The sequence below is a fragment of the Centrocercus urophasianus genome, unplaced genomic scaffold, assembly GCF_019232065.1.
Source record: "Centrocercus urophasianus isolate 14NV4802_14NV808 unplaced genomic scaffold, USGS_Curo_1.0 seq_15, whole genome shotgun sequence".
Lineage (NCBI taxonomy): Eukaryota > Metazoa > Chordata > Aves > Galliformes > Phasianidae > Centrocercus > Centrocercus urophasianus.
The window spans coordinates 6,319,106-6,340,072 of record NW_024884697.1 but is presented as its reverse complement, the minus strand read 5'-3'; the positions used below and the strand labels follow the sequence as shown (position 1 = coordinate 6,340,072).

General features: G+C 42.3%; 2 protein-coding genes across 5 annotated transcripts; one reads left to right on the top strand and one right to left on the bottom strand.

The window, feature by feature from the left end:
- The first annotated feature begins 113 nt into the window (after positions 1-113).
- On the top strand, positions 114-9,613 carry DCLRE1C (DNA cross-link repair 1C). Of its 2 annotated transcripts, XM_042815520.1 has the most exons (14): positions 114-225; positions 316-367; positions 1,193-1,277; positions 2,181-2,240; positions 2,800-2,855; positions 3,130-3,231; positions 3,518-3,590; positions 3,751-3,891; positions 4,394-4,495; positions 5,062-5,198; positions 5,774-5,828; positions 6,252-6,340; positions 7,157-7,257; positions 8,501-9,613. In XM_042815520.1, the coding sequence occupies exons 1-14, from the start codon at positions 117-119 to the stop codon at positions 9,475-9,477; spliced, it is 2,139 nt and encodes a 712-aa protein (XP_042671454.1). In that variant the 5' UTR covers positions 114-116; the 3' UTR covers positions 9,478-9,613. The 2 variants fall into 2 exon arrangements, with proteins under 2 accessions (XP_042671454.1, XP_042671455.1); XM_042815521.1 differs by lacking the exons at positions 114-225; positions 316-367 and adding an exon at positions 2,556-2,709 and having other exon boundaries at positions 1,246-1,277.
- Positions 9,614-10,758: 1,145 nt separating this feature from the next.
- Positions 10,759-20,477, bottom strand: SUV39H2 (suppressor of variegation 3-9 homolog 2). 3 transcript variants are annotated; one of them, XR_006168282.1, is made up of 7 exons: positions 20,417-20,477; positions 19,627-19,772; positions 18,015-18,686; positions 16,586-16,732; positions 14,931-15,060; positions 14,700-14,847; positions 13,776-13,861 (listed from the first exon to the last, which is right to left on the bottom strand). XR_006168282.1 is itself a non-coding variant. In XM_042815522.1 (6 exons), exons 1-6 carry the CDS (start codon positions 20,433-20,435, stop codon positions 13,752-13,754), a joined length of 1,224 nt encoding a protein of 407 aa, XP_042671456.1. In that variant the 5' UTR covers positions 20,436-20,477; the 3' UTR covers positions 10,759-13,751. The 3 variants fall into 3 exon arrangements, 2 of the variants coding, with proteins under 2 accessions (XP_042671456.1, XP_042671457.1); XM_042815522.1 differs by lacking the exon at positions 14,700-14,847 and having other exon boundaries at positions 10,759-13,861; XM_042815523.1 differs by lacking the exon at positions 13,776-13,861 and having other exon boundaries at positions 13,868-14,847.
- Positions 20,478-20,967: the final 490 nt, after the last annotated feature.

Below are 20,967 nucleotides of genomic sequence, written 5' to 3'. Positions count from 1 at the left end.
TTTTAAGCCCTTGCTCCCGCCTCTCCCTCCGCGTGCTTCTGATTGGCTGGCAGGAGGAGAGCTCTCCTCCCGATTGGCCGAGGCGGTGCGGACGCAACGAGGCGGAAGCGGCCGCCATGAGCCGGTTCGGGGGCCGGCTGCGCGAATACCCTCAGCTGTCCATCGACCGCTTCGACCACGACAACCTGCGCGCGCGCGCCTACTTCCTGTCGCACTGCCACAAGGGTGAGCCGCCCCTCCTTCCCGCCCGTCTCTAGGGTATCTCCCCCACCCTGCGGCCATTCCCGCCCTGACCACCGTGCCGTTTCTCCTCAGATCACATGAAGGGGCTGAGGGCGCCCGCCCTGAGGAGGAGGCTGCAGAGCAGGTATTGAATTGTATGGGAGAGAGCTAGTATGGAGCAGCAGCGCAGCAGTGAAAGCAGCCCAGCAGCTGAACGCGGAGATAACGGAGTCTCAGTGCCCGGGGTGCTCAGCTATTAGAGCGCATGTTGCATCTCCTCAAATACAAGCAAAGAATCGCTTTGATCACCAGCTCTCTTTGTGTGCTGTGCAAAAGCCAGAGCTTTGTAGGATCCATTCTGTTTCCATTCTGCTGGCTGCAAACTGTCCCAGGTGCCTAATCATAGAGTCATAGAATGGCACAGTGATCATCTGGTTTCAACCCCCTGCTGTGTGCAGGGTCACCAACCACCAGACCAGGCTGCCAGATCCACATCCAGCCTGGCCTTGAATGCCTGCAGGGATGGGGCATCCACAGCCTCCTTGGGTAACCTGTTCCAGTGCATTCCAGGGCAAGCATATACATCTGGAGCAGACCTTGGTGTGTGTGCAAACAAGCAGTGATATCCATACGTGTGACCGCCTACAACACGCTTTATTCATACCTGCTTAAAAACACACGTGCACAGACACACGTAGGTAAGATTTTGGGTCTGCTGCATTGAAGAAAAGCCTGCTCTGCAAAGGTGCAGCAGCTCCTCCTGATCCCACTTCAGGTTGGTGCAGCACAGCTACTGCTGGCTTGCTGTTCTGTGGGTCTTTTTTGGGTGAGGGGGGGCCTGTGTGTGTGTTTTGGTGTGCTTGGTGCTGGCTACTGATGCATCTTTAGATTGCTCCTTGCCTCTGCTTAAAAAGAACACAAACAAAAGCACTCATCTTTTTTTTTTTTTTTTTTTTCCTTCTCCTTACAGCTTGAAAGTTAAGTTATATTGCTCTCCAGTAACTAAGGAATTGCTACTGACTAACTCAAAATATGAGTTTTGGGAGAATCACATAGTAAGTTTTCTTTTTTAATTTTTAAATTCCAAATGGTTTGAATTCTTAGTATAAAATATTTTTTGACATGTATATCTGTGTTTTGGAGCAGTCTGGGAGTCTGACAGTTGTCTGATTGATGAGCATTTTTGTTTGTGGTGGAGAAGCCGTACGTTCTCAGCTTTTGTGCGTACCTGCCGGATGGATCACTTGGAACTGCCTAGAAATTTGGGCTGGGGTGTTCTGTGAATCCAGTCATGCAGTAAAACCCAGTAAAACTGCTCTGAGCGGGCTGCTCAGCTGAGAAGCTGGAGGTCAGACCTAGAGGGGTGATGACAGGAGTCTTTCACTTTGGCTTTTTCTTGGCAAAACAGCTGTATACAAATATGATGGGAGAGGCACAGAGCACGTATGTTGGAGGACTCTGAGTTAAGATAGGGCATGCCAAAATAGGGAGATTAATTGCCATCTGTAAATTAATCTCCGCTATAGAAGCACAGGAAGGCTTGCTGCGTGCAGTTGGTGAACTCTGCTTCTGGTAATAGGGAACAGTGAGGAGAAGTTGTGCTGCAGCACAGAGACCTAACCTTGGAAGATCACTGGTGTGCTCTGGGACTGGGGAGCTGAGCATTACAGTTATTTAAAAACAAGGCACGTGATCCCACCAGAGAAGTGTGGCTGCTTACTGTGGAGAGTCCAACATACTTTTTTAAGTGTGCACACAGTGATTGAGGTATCTGTGTTCCATTTTTAGAAATGAACCTTTTTATCCACTGGAAACAGAAATGTATGACTTTCTACAGGAAGTCAGCTTAATTTTACTATTTAGATATTGGCTACTTAGGTGTTTACATAATGAAATTTTATTCAAATGTGAAGCACGATGTTCATTAAATCCTGTGATGCATTTATTCACTGTTACAGGTTGCACTGGAAGTTGAAACTCCTACTCAGATTTCTTTAGTAGATGAAACAACTGATGAAGTAAGTTACAAAAAAAGAAAAATCGTATGTTTGTAATGGATAGTAAACTTTATTTGTAACATCAGAAGTGACAAGCTATTTTAAAATATATGTTCTCCATCTTTTCTCCACAGTGTGTAACCACATGAGTTCTTCTCCACTTTTCTTATTATCAGAGTGCTTTTTCTGATAATGCCTTTCCTCTGTATTAGGGATCTCAAGTTTATGCACTGTTTCCGTGACTTTTCACCACATATTTAAGTGTAGAACTTGTAGGTCTGGTAGATCATCTCCAGGCAAAGCATATCCCAGGATGTTTCCATGTTTGTTTGCTAGGAACCAAAGAAATAGGACTGTCTTCTGGCTGACTCTCATCAGCACCAACGTTCAGTCATCTCTTCTGCCATGAGAGGATGGTTGTTGTTCTCCAGGGTTGGCTGGGATGTGAAGAGATTGTCTTTCCATCCAAAATCACTGTGAAGTGATGCAGGTGGCTGTGGAGAGTTGCTTGCACTTTGTCAGAAAAAGTACCAGTAGTATTCGTTCCAGTGTGAAAATAATGCTAACCCCTCTGTTGCAGAAAGAAGATATAGAGGTGACACTCCTGCCAGCTGGCCACTGTCCAGGATCAGTCATGTATGTCCTATTCAATATTCTAAGTGTTTCTGCTGGGAGATTTGTCCTACAAAGTTCTCAGTAAATAGTGTGCTTGTGGATGCAGTGAATAGCTGGGTTATCCCACCCACACTGACTGAATTATTATCAGGGTTTGCCTGAAATTACTGGAGGACAAAATTGAGCCCCGTGTTTCTGTTATGCCATATTCTGCTCACACAGACATATGTGAGCAAAGTAACAAATGACAGTTAATGCTGTTTATTAAGTTTGATGGAAGTGTTTCTCTTTGTAGGTTTCTGTTTCAAGGTGAAAATGGCACTGTGCTGTATACAGGGGATTTCAGGCTTGCAAAAGGAGAAGCAGCCAGAATGGAGCTTTTGCATTCAGGGACCAGGTATGAGGAAAAAACAGTAGCATTTTAATTCAGTTCTTGGTGAGTTTAGTCTATCTGTGGGATTTAAAATGAATGAAAGGTCATACAAACATGGGCAATTTGGGAATTATTTCATATATATATATATTTATTAAATATATTTGCAGTAAGGAGTTCAGTTGCAAGCTTCTTTTGACTTGTTCTTTGTAATGAAGAGGAAGAATCACATCCTTTTTGAGGAGAGAGGAAGTAGTATATCTTAGTGCTGCAATGCACTGCTCACTCTGATATCACATTTCTCTTTCAGAGTGAAAGACATCCAGAGTGTTTATTTGGACACCACTTTTTGTGATCCTAGATTTTATCATATACCAAGCAGGGTAAGTCTAAATAGGCTGTGAAAGGTCCTAAAGCCACTAATAAGTTAATGAGCCTTTTTTTGTTTTAGTTAAATCTTGAAAATGTGATGTTGCCTATCAAATCATAGCACTTTATGGATAGCTTGTGAGACAAATCACAGTGCTTTTCTACACCTTTCAGGAGGAGTGTTTAAATGGGATCTTAGAGTTAGTGCGGAGCTGGACCTCGCTCAGTCGCTGTCATGTTGTGTGGCTCAATTGCAAAGCTGCTTATGGATATGAATATTTGTTCATAAACCTCAGTGAGGAGCTTGGAATCAAGGTAACTGTTTTAGAACAGATGCTGCGTAATAACTGTGAACTGAACTGGAAATGGCCGTTCAGAGAACTGCTGTATGTGAATGGTGTGCACACCGTGCTTAAAAAAAGCCTACAGTTGTGCTCAGAAGTGAGCTAACTATTTGGTTTCAGAGTGTGACATCTCCTGGAACATCTAGACTCTCAAGAGAGAAGTTAATCCCCATTTTTCAGCTCAGCGTTTACCTCTCTCCTTTACACCTTGTGAAATTCTTCTCATTTGCACAACATAAATAGCAGATGCATTCTACTTTTCTCTGATCAGTGCTCAGCCCTTTGTAGCACAGGAGGTTCGTTCTGCCTGTTCCATCTATCCAAGACACTTCCCCACTTGCGTATTTACAAATTACCCGTTAATAATTCCTTACTGGCATTTGTTGAGAGCAGAACCATGTCTGTGCTCTAGCTGCAGTTTGGCAAAACACAGCCAGCTAATTAAGAGTAAACTTTGCCTTCTTTTTTTTTAGGTGCACGTGAATAGGCTTGATATGTTCAAAAATATGCCAGAAATCCTCTGCCATATAACTACAGACCGATACACTCAGATTCATGCCTGTCGACATCCTAAGGTGTGCATCATTTTGGAAAGCCTTTGCTAACCTTGCTATGAAGAACTGATTGTAGATGTTTTGTTGCTATCCTAGAGCAAACTTGGCCCAAATAGTTGCTTGATGCAGTAGAAAATGAGAATTTTAGCAGGTTAAGGCTTTTTTTTTTCTTTTAATCAGAAAATATAATAGCTAATGCTAGAAATAGTTGAACTGCATTTTGAAACTATGAAGTTAAATGAAGTTAGACAAACAGCAGACTGAATCAGTCAGGTACTGTTCATTTTCATATATCAAAACCAGGCTGTATGATGCCTCCTGCAGCCACGCATTGTGTGCTTTAATTCATGGCCCTCCCTTTCCAACGTGTCTGAAGCTGAAGGCTTCAGAGTGGCAAGTAGAACTGTAGATGGCACTGGGGCATTGCTCTTCATTTTGCTTTGTCAGCTCTGAAAGCAGAATGCAACAGAGAGGAGTCGGTATTCAAAAGAACTGGAAGTGAAAATTTGGTTTGGCTAGATACTGTGTGGCTTAATTTCCTTGGGAAAATATCAAGATTGGACTTAATTTGATTTTGTATTTGACAGGATGATGACTATTTTCGAGGGAACAGACTGCCCTGTGGAATCACTTGCCAAAATGGAACTCCCTTGCATGTAATTAGCATCAAACCCTCCACTATGTGGTTTGGAGAAAGGATCAAGAAAGCCAATGTAATAGTGAGGTGTGCATTCCTATAAAGAAAGGTTGAGGGAACTGGGCTTGTTCAGCTTGGAAAAGAGCAGGCTTTGGGGAGACCTCATTGTGGCCTTTTAGTACTTGAAGGGAGCATGTAAACATGAAGGGGAATGGCTGTTTACGAGGGTGGACAGTGATAGGACAGGGGGAATGGTTTTCAACTGAGGCAGGGGAGGTTTAGGTTAGATATTAGGAGGAAGTTTTTCACACAGATGGTGATGAAGCACTGGAACAGGTTGCCCAAGGATGCTGTGGATGCCCCATCCCTGCAGGCATTGAAGGCCAGGCTGGATGTGGCTCTGGGCAGCCTGGTCTGCTGGTTGGTGACCCTGCACACAGCAGGGGGTTGGAACTGGATGAGCATTGTGGTCCTTTTCAACCCAGGCCATTCTGTGATTCTATGAGCATTAGGCCATACAGAAATCTATTTTAGGAGTGTGTCTTGCCTAAGTTTTATATAACTGAATCTCAGAATGGACTGTTATGGATTAAATTAATCTTGCCTGTTAGGTGAGCTTGAAAACCAGCTAATTTATGTGCCTCTTATTTTTCTTTTTGTAGGACTGGAGAGAGTACATACAGAGCTTGTTTCTCTTTCCACTCTTCATACAGTGAGGTTTGTATAATTGCAGTACTGAGTTGACTGAAAGGGATGTTCTCATCTGCAAAAAGTAAAGACTCAAAGTGCAGTAGGAAGAAAGCAAGGCTGATAAGATCTGCAGTAGTGAGGATGGTGAAGCACTGAGTCATGTTCCCAGGGAACTTGCTGGAGTCATCATCACTGGCTTATCAGATGTTTTTTTTCAGAGCTGGTGATTGTCTGTGTAGTTGGTGATACTGTGTGGTGGTTAGGTGAGACTGAATTCTTAGCATCCTTTCAGACCTGTCTTGTTACACTTCCATAGTGTTTGACTTACGGGTCATATCATTCTTTGTATCAGACAACTGGAGAGTACTTACTGTGTCTGTGCAGTTTTTAAGTGGAATTATTAACTGTTGATGCAACTTCTTAAACTGTTCCTCCTTCTCTTCAATTTAGATTAAGGATTTTTTGAGCTATATCTGTCCTGTGAATGTGTATCCCAACGTACTACCAGTGGGTGGGTCAGAAGACAAAGTTATGGAAATGTAAGTGACAGTAAGCTGACTTGTGAGTGAAGGTTACCTAATCTGTGCCCTTGTAAGGATCACAAATTTCCTGAATCCCGGCCTTTCAAGCAGGCCAGTGCCTTTTGCTTAGCTCTACTGATAATGCAGTTCTGTTAATCTATATTCAACTCTCTAAACTTCTTTCTTAGTTATGTCTATGTATGGAGGCTTTTTTGATAACTGTGTCTGGGTGGCATCTGAATATTCATTTATCCCACTTTCTTTACCTATTGACCTGTTTCTGTTTGTCAGTACTATTTTCTGAGAAGTTTCTAAGAAGGAATTTCCTTGGGCACTTTGAACTCCCAGTCTCTGTGCAGGCACCCATGTACAGTACCACATAGGCCTGTAGTCAGATGCTGTTAAAAGTCGTGGCAGCTTAGTTGTGTTATGGAGTAGAATAGTAGTGATACTGAACAACGTGAACAAAATGAGGGCTTGTGTCTTGCTCCTTTTTGTTTTTTCCCTAATAGGAAAGGAGATACTTTGCAATAATTGAATAAACCTGCAGTCAGATTTTCAACTCTGTCATCTTATCTTCTCTAACCAAGGGCCTAAAATGTAGTTTACAAATGCTGTATACATTCAGGTAAATAAGTCAGAATGTCAGATCTTTTTTCTAGCATTTTAAGCTGTCTCAGCTCACAAAAGTGGCAACCTTTCCCCCACCTATTGCTGCCTTTGCTTTCACACTTCTGCTGCAGTGCCTGTGAAAGGCATGAATGTCAAAAGAGTTGCTTTTGTGCCTGAAAATATCCGCTGAGTTCTCAGTACTGATTTCTTCATTTACCTCAGATTACAGCCGTTATGCAGATCATACAGGAGAAACTCAGAACCCAGGTACAAGCCCTTAGGAACACTGAAGAGAGCCTGCAAAAGAACCTTATCTGATACAGGTGAGAAGTTCTGACAGTGGTACTGTCCCTAAATGAAAGTCAGAGACTAGAGGTGCCAAAAGCCACAGTGCTCACTGGTTTGTGTACAAAGCAAGAAAAAAAGTGCAGCTGGAAAAGATAAATGGAAATTAAATGAAATCAGGTTTCAGGAGGGTGCTAGTAAAATGCACTGAATTGCAGTTCTAAAATGTGCTTAACAGCCTGTACGTTTTTAGCATTCTGTTCCACGATCCTAGACTATCACTAATAAGGCTAGTTTTAAACTTCTCTGCATCACATCCTGTGTTGTGGAAGGACAGTGTGGTATTTCACACTGAAGAATTGGTCCTCTTCATTATCCTGAACAGCTGGCTTTTCAGCACCTCGTATCTTTTTGAAACCCTGGTGGTTGCTATATACAGCAGTGGGTGCTCCATGAAGCCTCTGGAAACCCCCATAACTAGAGGATGACTTTGGGCCTGCTGTATTCTTTTCAGCTGTTTTTGAAGTGCCAGCTGTGCAAGGTTGATGTAATCCTGGCAAAACATGACTGCGGTCTGGATAAACAAATCTAGATCAGTATCCACTAGCAGTGTGTGTGATCTGCACCATGCACATGAAGGCCAGAGGTGAACCTGCCCTACCAGCTTGTAGCTGTTGAACTGTTGGCTTTATGTTTGAGTCAGCCCTTGTTCAAAACATGAAAGAAATTACATTAGTTCCTTCAGCAACAAGAATTTCATAGTTGTTTGACAGCTCTAGAGACCTCTTTATTTCTATGATTAAATTTTTCCTCATTCTAGTATAAAGAGTTCTGGTTTTTGTGTTTATGTCTAGCAAGCAGAAATAACTTTGCTAATAACATGCAGCCTACTTCCTTTAAACAGTACCTTTTGCTGATGTATTTCTTCTCCTTTTAAGTATCTGATTTGGCAAGTAATGGCTCTGAGGGTTACTGTTTGAGAAGTCTCCTTTACCAGTGCAGTCACTGTTCCAACAGAATGCTAGAACTTAAGGCCTCTAGTCAATGAAGAAGGCTCTGATGGAATTCAGTAACACTGTGAGTAATGGAAACCAAAATGGTAGAATTAACTACTGTAGATTGTAGGGTTTTAGGCAAGGTGAGCATGCTCACTGAAGTCCTGCTAAGCTTCCTTTTGAGTTAAATAACTTTATTAAATTATCTTGTGTCCAGACTTCGCTCTCAACAAAATTTTCTGGGTTTTTTTGTTTGCTTTGTTTTGTTTTTAAATTTCCTTGTCAGACGAAGATGAGCTCTTTGATACAGAACTAACCTCTGCAAGGCCTAAGATTGCAAAATATCAGGGAGAAGGAAGTAAGCCATCCAAAACTGCACCGTCTGAAAATGCTGACAGAAACACAGATGAGAGCACAGAAAGCTACAGAGCAAACACAACTTACACCTCTCTCAAGGTAGACTTCGTGGATTGTGAGGAGTCCAATGATGATGACGACGATGATGACAAAGAAGATGATTCTGAAAAAAACACAGCTCAGGTTCTTTCCCATGAGCCAGATGCCAGTCCCATAGCAAGCTGCAATGGCATACCTGGCAAGCAGCAGGAGTCTAATGCTGATATCCCTCGCTGGGATATGTTTTTTAAGTGTAACAAAGTAGATGAAAGCTCTGAAAATGAGGACAACTTCCCATCTTCAGCAGATGCTGGTGGGTCCCAGTCACTCTTCAGTGATTCGGATGGAGTGAGTGACTCAACTCACATCTCCTCCCAAAATTCTTCTCAGTCGACACACATATCAGAACAAGGCAGCCAGGGCTGGGATAGCCAAATGGACACTGTACTCATTACCTCCCAAGAGAGAAATGCTGCTGACTTCAGCTGCTTCAGCAGATGTGGCAGCAGAACAGCTCTGCCATCTCACGAAACCCCCAAGGACAGCCAAGCTGACGACAGCAGGTGGAAACCACTTGGCCAGAATCCATCCTGTGCTCCTGACGTCATCTGTGACTTGAAAAGTGAGGACTGTGACGAAGATGCAGAAGCTGGCACTGCTCCAGCTCAAGATCTGCTGGTGGAAATAAGTGACAGCTCCAGGACTCCTGATCTAGAACTGAAGAGGGATTCTCAGAGCTCCTCTGACTTTGAAATTCCCTTAACTCCAGATGCTGAAATACCTCAACAAGATAAACTGCACTACTTATATAAGAAGCTAGCAGCAGGTGAAAGCTTAATGAGAAAAAAGTCTCCTGAAAAGAGGTAGAACTGATTATATCATGATAATAATGAAATTTGTTCTTTAAATATGAAACTGTTCTTTTATTGCTGTTATTTGCATTTATGCTAATCTATGCAATTTTTGTACTACAATTACAAATAGACTTCTGCAGTCTGTATAACTTTGTTGTTCTTTCCATGAAATATTGAAAGTGTTTCTGAAAAGGACTATAAAAGCATTCTACCTCCTAAGGTTTGGTTCTCCAAGGCTGTAACTAGATAGAAAATAGACCAAACTAAGCTGGAGGTGGAACACTAAATTGAATTTAGTGTTTTCTTTCATCAGGAGCTCTAAGAGTTTGCCTTCTACACATGATCTCAAACTTTAATACAATACCACATGTTTAACTATGGGGGAAGAATATGGCATCTTCCCTGAATGGCCATGCAAACACTGAAATGAGCTGCACTTCCACTTCCTGAAACCCCAACTTTTCACTGTGGTTATTTTAAAGAACAGACGAACCAATGACAGCAGTGTTCTTGTAAAATCAAACTCATCTCTAAACTGAGCAGATAACGTATCTCAGTGCCTGTGGTTTAAATCTTACACACAACCACCAACTTGTTAGTTCCTTTGTTTTGGTTTGGCATTGCAGCTTTGGGTTTTTGTTGAGCTTCAATCCTTTTAGGAAAAAAGACCCAAACAGAAGTAACCTCAGTTTCCCAATCCACGAGGCTTAAAGCCTAAATAATTAAAAAGACTTTCAGTGTGACAGCTCCCCCACACTGCAAACATCTGTTTTTCTGGTATCTGGAGTGAAATGCAAATGTTAAAAAACCAGCATCCTGCTACTGCAGTTGCAGAGAAAAAAATGGCTATAATCTATGTATGATTTGAACTGTATTCAAATCCATGTGTTTTTACCACTGTCACTTTGCCTACTTTCTGTTCCTGGGATTTGTGTAAAGTCCAGATCTGTCAACTTTTTTTTAAGCAGGCTAAAATGAGTCACACTGCTGTCGTTTCTACCTTTGAATAGAGTCACAGAGAGCAGAATTCTGTCTGTTGGCTTGATTCCTTAACTGTAGGATAAATTTCAGATCAGGGCTGAGTTTACAGTGTGCTTCAGTAGATGGGAGCCCCACTTAATTATAGCAGTTCCAATCTGCCATGAACTGAATAGGAAACACTTGATTTCCTCACGATTGCTCAACTACAGTCCTCTCAGTGCTAAAACATTCGTGTATGGGACAGCAACAAACTGCACTCTTACAGCTGACAGCATAAGATGTTTTCTTCCCCAAAAATGACAACAGCAAGAAAAAAAACTAAATTTAATTTATTTTGTCAAAAACTGTAGGAAGATAGCAATACTAGAGATCACACATCATGAGAAGAAAATGTTCCTGAGCTTACAAACTGCATATGCTAAAGTACACAGTCCTAAGACATACATTAGAAATAACCCAAAGATTGACTTGATTTAACTTTGAGATTAAATAAATAGACAATCTTACAGATAATCTTGCAGCATTATTCTGCTACCTCCAAAAATAAACCCAACAAAAACAATAAGCCAGATGACAGAGCACAGGTTACCTGACTCTTAAGAAGTACACATACACCACTGAAGTGGTGGCTGTGAAGATGCCAACAGACCACAAAGCAAAACAAAGGCAGAAGCTAGGCTGGTTTAGGCTCCTTAAGAAATGGAAAACACCTTTCTTCTTTTCCAATCTGGCAATTTCCCCCCTGAACTCACAGAAACAGCAGAAGGAGTTTTAAAAGTGATGCAGTATTCCGTTAAGCTCAGTTACCAACTGCAAATGCACTGAATAAACACTGTTCAGTATTCTAAATTAGAAACCGGATATGTGATTTTAGTTCAAATAAATACAAAATACTGTTACCTCCCAGAACATAAATTAAAGGTCCTTTATTTCACACACAAGAGGTAACATACATATCCTTATAGAACAACAGTGTTTGTCACTTCAATGCTGGTGATAACAGATACTGCCTTGGGAAAAAGGCAGACACGGAACTCAAGTACAACTGGTAAGACTTTTCTCTTTGAACGTGTATTTATTGGTGATTTTTAAATCAAAGAGGGTGGTAAACCATTCTGTCAACTTGCACAGCAGAGGCCAGAGAAACCAATGTGGTAAGGAATCTATGTCTTGCTGCAGAACTCTTGCACTCCTGTGCCGAGGAATGGCTGCAGACTGCAGCAGATTCAGGAGCTGGAGGTCGCAGATTCCATCCGTGTGGAATGCGTTTCTAAACTGGGCTACATGCAAGAGAAAGCAAACAACTCCAAATGACAGCAGATAATCTAGAGTTTGTTAAAGCTCCAACATTCCACATCAATAAATTAAAAACTGCTGGAGAAGTGGCATTTTATAAATTGATTAGATTGAGCATTTATCCAAGTGTGTGGATACAGCTGAGCCTGTTAATGTCAAATACTTTTAAACATAAGCAAGTTTCCTCCTGCTCATGTAAAACAATAATTTCACACGTATCTCTTTGTGTTGTAGATTACAAAACTCAGACAGGACTTGCAGTGGCCCACGCTCTTTGCTCCAACCGTGAAACTGATTTCAGTGTCTCCCAGCATAAAAAAAATGACACTTCCTGCCAAAGAGCCAGATGTTCAGTGCCAATGCAACGGTGCTTCTTAGTCAGCAGACAACCTGTGTTATCCTCTGAAACACTCTTCTTGGAGTGCTGGGAACTAGGGTGAAGTTTAAGGCATTTGCTAACAAATTAAGGAAACTGATACATGCTGGGTACTTGACTTCATTCACCTGAGACAACAGCTGTGCACCTTATGAAGGCAACTAGCTGACCTATGATACATAGCTAGCATCCATTTAGGGAGCAACAACATTCTGCCTGACTGTCAACATTTTGTAAGCAAGTATTTGTAAGCAACATGCAAGTTTTACAAGCTTTTTTATCCATGAGAATAAAGCCCTTCAAATATCCCCAGAGCATGGACCTTGGCTGTAACTCCACTCATAACCAAACTCAAGTGCTCTTCAGTGTCTTTGAAGCCAAGCAAAACGTAGCACATATTACCAACAGATCAAAACAACTTTAAGGTAATAATAATAAAATGATTCAAGCAGCTGAAGAACAGTATTCTTCTCAGCCTTTACATTCAAGAACATGTTACAAATGACTACAGCAAATGGGTAGCTCAACCCTAGCCTAACTTCACTGAAGTTAATATTTTTGCAACACGAGAAAAATAGGGCTAATATCTTAAAAATCTGTCACTAGATTAAAAAAAAAAAATAAAGTCACAGTATGTAAAAACTTAAGCAAAAACAACTGTTAATACAAATCAATTCCCAGGCTATTTCTACACCTAACAGATAACTAACTATATCTGCAGAATGCATCAGTGTTGATGGGCAATAGGCTGCTTTCCTTAAATTACTTTGTTTTCTATTCCCAAACTGTAGCCAGTATTTTTTTTTTTTCAGCAATGACTGCCAAATTTCTGCAATGAAAACAAAACAGTGTGTGTTACCAATAATAACCCAATATTTACAAATTCTGTGCAGAAAAGAAGACCTCCTACAGAATCTGAACTAAAAGTCAGAACGTAACGATTTAAGAAATGCTGTTCATAAAGCTTCTAAACAACATGACATCAGGTGAAGATGTTTAAGACCCCCAGACTCAACGAACACCAACGATTTTACTGTGTGGAATTCAATGGAGCTCTTCCAGTTTGCACCCCTCTGAGGCACCTTCCAGTCGTGCTCCGATGCCTCTCATCGTGGTGCCACAGATGTTATTGCTACTCTCTCTTTCTGACTCTCTCAGCCTTCCTTTTACACACCAGCACAAAAAAAAAAAAAAAAGAAAGAAAAAAAAAGAAAAGGAACTGTCTGCTATGATTTAGGACTCAAATTGAATGCCTTCTAATACCTTCTTTGCAAGGTACAGAAAATATGCAACACCACTTTATCTCACTGAAATCAGCTCCTAAAAGGCCTACCGCTGTGAGCTTACATTTAATATTCAAATCAAGGTACATGTTAGAGAGTTTTCTTACCATATAGTTTACTGCTTCCCAAATAACGATGATAGAAAAATTAAATTTTAATCCACATTATCAGTTTCAACCTGAAACACTAGATCTCTTTCTTTGGCCAATGCCATTTCAATTACAAACATAACATCTTGTTTTCGTTGTATCTGTTTACATAAGCTGTAAGAATAATGTATGTATGAAAGAAGAGTCTCCTTAAAACTCTCTGAAAAGAGAACAAAGTATTTGTGACTTTGGATACTCAAACTCAGTTGAGATAACCTCTGCAACACACAGCTCCACATTTACAGACTGTTCTGATCCTCTTTCTGGATGGGCTCAGACCATCAGCAGAGTCTGAAGTCAGATCTATAGAACCTGTGACACAGACAAACACAAATAAGGACATTTTAATGGAAAGACTGAAATTGAGCTAGGAATTCAAGACAGAGAAATGGCTTCAAGAAGCCTTCTACCACCCCAGCTCTTAAAAAAATTGTGTGTGAAGCTATGCTGAATTCTACCAACACCCACATTACAACTGCTTATCCAACACTTGTCACACATGTCAGGATCCAAAGCTCAGTGAACTCAGGCCCTTTAGGCTCAAGCCTATCGGCATATACTGGTCAGCTGAGACTGCAGTCTGCCTTGAACATAACTGTCACAGGCACCACAAAAAGAAAAGGGGAGTTTTAAAAGAGATTTCAATAAAAGAACTTGGTCAATATTGAAAGAGAGCTTCTGCAAGAATGTGGTACAGCTCTGGAGCACAAAAATACTTCTTTGGAAATTAAATAGCTGGGAAAACAATACGTTGTGGCTTAGTGGTTTGCAAGCATGCAAACTTGACACACAGAACACCACTGCCAACCAGATTCAAATGTTTTATACTGCACTGGGAAAAAAAAAGGAATTACTGAATGGAAAATCAGTTATCAAAGAATCTGGTAATATTTTACCACGAATATTTCTTCCTGAAGTCTCTGCATAACAATCCCTGTACACACCTATGGTACCTTACATCACTCGGCTGTTACAACTGCCTTCATAACTGTCAGTTAGAAGCAGCTGCTTCTCAGGAGATTCTTTAAAAAGTGGTTTACCTGAAATGCCAGCTTCAATAAGGGGAAGCTTTTCTAAACGTCTCCAAATACGTTTTTTGTCTTGACCATTATTTTGAGCAGCCCTGTGACAAATCTTTAAAGCAAGCTACCTTGTCAGAGGTTCCAACCACAACCCCTTGCTCTGAACCAGGAGTGCTGAAGGAAGTAATGCACTAGAGGTGCACACAAAGCTTCTGGTTGTGCGCTGTCTGCGCTGTCAGTGAGGGACATCTGTTCTAGTGAGATGCAATGCCTGACCTAAAACATTGACATTAGTCAGACTGCAACAAAATTAGCCAGTGCCCCCTACTTCCCTCAAGAGCAACGTAAAACCTGCAGACCTTTCATCTGGTAGTCAAAGGTCAGCTCTTCTCCAGCCTTGATGGTTCTTGTGGAAAACAGTGCTATTCGAGGAAGACGCAGGTCAAGGTTATCGATAAATACATTGAAGACTTGAAGATTGGGATCACACTGTGAAGCAAAAATTAGTGTAGTTTCTGTTAAAAAAATGCACAGTAAGTTTCACTGAAGTATTCAGCAGAAGGAGAAATGGTTCTTAGTGACAGAAGTCTAAAAATCTAGTCATCTATCTTCTGAAATCAACAGTTCTGAAGTAGCATTAAAGCAGAACATTCAGAGCTTAAAGCAGAGCACTTTCGAAGGCAACTTTCACACAGCACAAAGACCATAATAATACCTGACAGCCTATGTAAAATAATTGTAACTCCAAAATATGGCAACAAATGAGACCAAGGTTAAGATCTACTTATTAAATCCACAAAAATAATTAATAAGCCTAATAATAAAACCAATAATAAGCTGAAAGAAGAAACAACCTCGCACCTTAAGCCACACAAACATAAATGCAAAATAATGAGTGTAAACATTGCTTCTAGGCCAGAAATAATATTCTCATACTGCAGGTAACTATTTTTAATTGCTAATCTGAGCTTTGAATGATCCGTTACAGGCAGGAGGAGCAATGTCAGGCAAACTAAGCACAAGCTATAAGCTGCTTTCTCATTTTTGACAGATGAAGTTACCGAAGACAGCAGTCACTAAAACACTTGTTAAACTGCACACGTGCTTTTTAAAAGAAAAACACATCCCATATGACAAAGCCAAACTTGAAGTTAGACTTCTAACTTTACAAGTGCAAGAACACTTCATTTCCATTCCCAAAAGCGAAGAGCAGGCCGTACCTAAAACTTATCATGCTTTTCCCCACCGAGCCTGCATGAAATACCAATGATGGCATCGGCTCACAGATCTGAAGATGCGAGTGTACTGTATTTGTAGAACAGAGACTGCATACATCAGTAACAAGCACAGCATTACTGAACTGAACATCACTAGAATTTCTTTACTAACGCAGTGCAGGTTTCATTTTTTCATGTACTTCAGTTCAACAGCAAATAAAACACAACAAAAAATTTCTCGTCTAAAACCAACTTTTATGCACCCTGGCAAGTTTACATTTCATACTGAGAAGGAAAAAAGTTGCTCACAGAAGAGAAATACCGAAGAATGCATAGGAATTTTTCTTTTTTCCAGCTACTGATGTTTGATGGATGACGTTTCACATCCCTAGAAACCCTGCTCTGCTGCAAAACAATGGAGCAGTTCCATCATCTCTGACTCCTCACTAATTTGATCAAGAATTTCTCACATTAGGCCTTTCAGTCACTTCAACAAACAAACCAACCCTATTTTGGTTGTCTAGAACCAGCAGATTCAGTGACTGCCCTACAACCACATGCTCACGTTGTGCACCCTGACGCTCCTAGACATTTGTATGTACTCTCACTCTGAGTACAAGTACTGCATTCTACTCATTACACTGTGCTACTGCCTGCACTGCGTTGGCATGAAAACTTCAGAAAGAATCGTGAACACACCACTGAACACACTGTGTAAATATTAGCAGTAGGAGAAGATGTCTCTGGCCCAATTAGGATAATGCTCCAAGTACTTAGGATATAAACCGAGGCCTTACACTGTGATTCACGAAGTGGGACACGTTTCCATATCGAGCTGCATCTACTGTAAACTCATCTGAGTCATAGTCCAAATCAAACAAGTATGTATTTCCCTGGTTGTCATAGAATTGGCCTCGTCTCTCTGCTTCCTCACTTGTAATCACCTACAAAAATATAAAAACAAAGAGAAACCTGCATCATATTATTAACTATTACTAAATTAAAATAAAAGTTAAAATCACGAGTTAGAAAAATTTTGCTTAGGAAAAATACCACATTTGCTTTTTTTTCAAGTTGAAATAGTAGTATTCTGTATATAATGAATAAAGAATACATGTATAGAGCTAAATTAATTAATTAGTGACTGCAGCTTCTCTGGATGTAACTTGTCTATGGCTGATGCACAGCACTGTGACTCAGGAACAAACAAAAATATCATCACCCAAGTTAAATATTTGGATGTTGGTAAATGCTAACCAGTGGTGGAAATCCAGAGGATCCCCAAAGGAGCAGAAGAACTACAGCAATGTTTGACAGAAGCCACAGCTTTAAAAACTTTGTCTGCAGCCCACTGCGTTAAAGGTATCCCATTGTGCACAATCAGCAAAGAAATCACAGTTTGGCAGCAGGACAGACATAAAAAGTAAGGGAGAAAAATATTTGATTTTTCTGACAGGCCACATCTTTGCTTTAAGCAACGTAGTTCTGCAATCACAGCAGCCTCCTGCATGCTCACAGGAATTAATTTAAAGAGTACAAACCTGACAAGACTTGGGGCAGGAAGCATGGAGGTAATACAGTGAAGACCATAAGAATTTGTAGCAGGGACAGAACGAATTGTTTTGAGTCATCGTATCAGCAAAGCAGATACGTGGCAGAAAAGCAACAGACAGGATTGGAGAGGCTGCCAGGAGCAGCTGATGCAAAGGGCCCTGAAGCGTAACAGAGGCTGAACCAGGTAACACAAAGTAATAAGAGGAAGTCGAGCTCTGTATTTTACAGCACTAAATTCTGTTCTGAAATAGCATGAGAGAGGCTGTGCAGACAGAACAGAAATGGGACTGACAGACTGGGTGCAGAGTCTGGTAACAACTGTGCCTGGGGAACAGCAAGAACTACAATAAAGATATGGAAAGAATGAAGAATGTGACTGCCAAGAACGAAAAGGAGGATCCACTTTCAGCAATGCTGAAATTTTGAAATAATTATCAAAAGTACTTATTTACTGACACAAAAGATGCGTTCTCTTCTTATCCAGCCTCTGGAATGGAGGACGTTTTGGACAATATGATTTTACTGCCAGCACAAATGTCTATTCAGTGTATTCTTCTACTCAAAAGTAGACTTATACAGCTGAAGTCAGGAAGTGATGAAACTGAGAGAAAGCTCATCAAGATTTTCTCCTGTTTTCTCCTTCAAAATAACCCGTATGAGATAAATACATACCTCTCCAACATATTCCATCACAAAACTGTTGGTCTTAATTTTCTGGAGGGTTTTCACTCCCCAGCCTCGGCCGTTGTTAGTTCTGAAGATGCAAAGAGAATACTGTGTGCCTTTCTGTACTATCCTATTAGGGCAGTCAGGACCACACCTGCAAAATGAATTGCATTCATAGATGGGCAAGCCAGGCTGGATTTTCAGCTTCTTTCGTTTATTGTAAGCCAAAATAAAACCAGCTTCCTTTGGACAGCACTTCTCAGCAGGGCAGTCTGAGCATTCACAGCCAGTTGTTATTCCATTTATTACATTTATCCCCGGAGCAGGCTTATACTCATTAATGTAGTAGAAGTCTATAGGAGGACCTTCAAGATCCACAGTGTTTTCTACCAGAATCATTCCTTTATGATTCTTTTTCCTGTTGAGTTCTTCTTTCCATCTCTGCAGAGCTATTCTTTGTTTAGCCTTCTTTACAATGTAATCTGCAACTGCAGGTTTCAAAGCTTTAACACTGTTTCTCACTTTCAGTGCTTTGCCTTCTTTCATCCGAGATAAGTATTCATCCTTGTCACTAAGAAAGTTTTCAAGAAGTTTTGGGCATTTCAGATTTTTCTGAGGTTCCCAAGTATTTGAAGATTCTGGCCATCCTTTCCATTTCACAAGATAGTATTCTTTGCCCTTTAAATACAGAAACAGATAACAGATTTAGCCATGATTCAATTCACCAAAATACAACATCATAGAGTGCTAGAGTACGGTACAGAAAGGTCTAGATGTCCACATAACAATTACAACTGGGAGAAAAGGAAAAAACAACTTTTCTGTTTGCAAGTTAATTTAGAGCACAATTTTGTGCACTTTATGTATCAGCTCAAGGGGCACAGAAATACACAGCTGTGAAGATCTCATCACAAATGGTTAAGCAGGGGGATGCTAGTGTCTTAAAGCAGTTAAGTTATGCTATCTGGCTGTATGAATTACAAGCATAGGAAGAATACAGTTGTATCACACAAAGAAAACCCAACAAATCCTAAACTTATCTAACACCTAACACTGTTTGTCCTATATCAACTGTGCTCCTAAAGAAGCAATCTGTTCAAAATGCTTAATGCTGTATTTACAGTCAAGAAGCACATGCTTGGTATTCATTTTAGAAGGGCCCACTGTAACAACTGTAAAAAGGTCAAATCCTGATGCTGAATTTCAATGGCAAGACCAAGCTGCAGGAATCCAGTTGCAGCACACAGCCCTAACTTTTCAAACACACTACAACACTGCAGAGAAAAATATACACAGTTAGCTGCAAACAGAAGCATCATAATACATAACAAGTTACAACCTGAAAGCGTCAGCGTTTTGCTCTACTTCTAGGTACAAGGCAAAACATTTTATGCTCCAAAATCTCCATAATTTCAGAACAGAAAGGCTTCCTCCAGCACGCCGAACATGCTCAGCTACGCCACTTTCTGTTTGCAAAGTTCAGAAGGTATTTTGTTCGGTGTCATCAACAGCCTCGTGCTGGCAGCCTGCTGCTTTACATCACGAGTACAGCCACCTCGGTCTGGCTTCCGAATTGCAGCTGAAAGAGCGATCAGGTCGGTCTGTGTGTTTCTCTTACCTCTTCTACCTTGTAGTCACACAAATATTCCACCTCATAACTCTTTAGACTCTTGTTGGTGATTCCAATGGATTTACATCTCAGATTTTCCTTCCTACATAATTCTTGGAGGGTCTCATGTGAAGCTAGACATGGCACATACCAAGCTACAATAAGAAAACCGGTAAAGAATCCTCTTTAATGTCTCGGCTGAACGGAAACCATCCCGCACTGCTTCGCCTCACCCCGGAGTCCCCACGTTACCGCCCCGTGCGCAGCCACACGTCTCACTGAGCGCTGCTCTAAGGGGCAAAGCCAAACACAACGGCTCCCTCCCTGAGCCTTCCTCGGGCACGGATGTGCGCGTAGCGATATACACAAAAAAACAACGCTACCGGAGGGCAGACGCCGCAGCACCAGACTTCTGCAAATGGAAACCGCACGAGGAACGGGACGGGATAACTGCCGTGTAATGGAAGCGCCCCGGAGGGCGAGCGGGCAGGGAAGGACCAGGCCTCGCCCCGGCCGCCCCTCGCGCGCCGCGTCTTCACCTCAGGCGCCCCCGCCCCCCCCCGGCCCGGCCCGGCCCGGCCGAGGGAGCGCGCGAGGCCCCCGGCCGTCCCCCGGCGCGAAGCGGGCGGCGGTAACGGTCCCGCGGAGCTCGGCGGCGGTTCCGCGGCCTCCCCTCGCGCTCCCGCTCGGCCCGCCCAGCGCGAGGAGAAGGGAGGAGAGATCGGGGCGAGGCGCCGCCGGTGGCACCGTCCACCATCCCGTGCCGCGGCCCGAACCGCCGCCGCCGCCGCGCCCTCACCTCCTCGCCAGCCCTCCATCTTGGAGGGGCCGCGCAGGGCCGCAGGCGGCGGGAGAGGGGGGAGGGGGGAGGGCGGTGCTGTGGTTACGGCCGCCTCCCGGCGCCCGCGCGGCTCTTCCTCACGGCGGGCTGTTCCCTCGTCGACTGCGAGCGCGGCGCCTTTCCTCGGGCGGCGGCGTGCCTCGGCGCTCGGTCCTTGCCTTCCCGTGGAGGGAAAGCAGCAAGAAAAAAAAATCTTAAGTAAACGATACCGAAGCAGCGGTGGTAGCGCACATTTCAAGCGGCTAAAAGGCACTTTTACATTAAGTTCGCTGTTCTATCACGTGCCAGGTAGAACGAGCCCCACGCGCCCGCTCTTTGTTCGTTTACGGCACCGCTTCAGCAGCAGCACACGGGCGAGGGGACAAAAGCCCCCCAAAGGCAGCCAGGAGGCCCCGCTCCCACACTGCCCCGACACAGTGCAGAGTCGCAGAGAGATTTCAGACGCTTTAAACAAACAAAAGCGTTCCCTCGTCACAGTACGCTTCTCAGAAGAGCTGCTGGCGGCTCAA

What these genes read in the sequence shown, in the direction of transcription:
- DCLRE1C (XM_042815520.1), top strand. Translation starts at nt 117, where the DNA reads ATGAGCCGGTTCGGGGGCCGGCTGCGCGAATACCCTCAGCTGTCCATC. An exon ending in GAAGACAAAGTTATGGAAAT is followed by an intron (nt 6,341 to 7,156) that starts GTAAGTGACAGT and finishes CATTTACCTCAG; the next exon opens with ATTACAGCCGTTATGCAGAT. An exon ending in AAGAACCTTATCTGATACAG is followed by an intron (nt 7,258 to 8,500) that starts GTGAGAAGTTCT and finishes TTTCCTTGTCAG; the next exon opens with ACGAAGATGAGCTCTTTGAT.
- SUV39H2 (XM_042815522.1), bottom strand. An exon ending in TGATGGAATATGTTGGAGAG is followed by an intron (nt 16,733 to 18,014) that starts GTATGTATTTAT and finishes ATATTTTTGTAG; the next exon opens with GTGATTACAAGTGAGGAAGC. An exon ending in CCCACTTCGTGAATCACAGT is followed by an intron (nt 15,061 to 16,585) that starts GTAAGGCCTCGG and finishes TTTGCTTCACAG; the next exon opens with TGTGATCCCAATCTTCAAGT.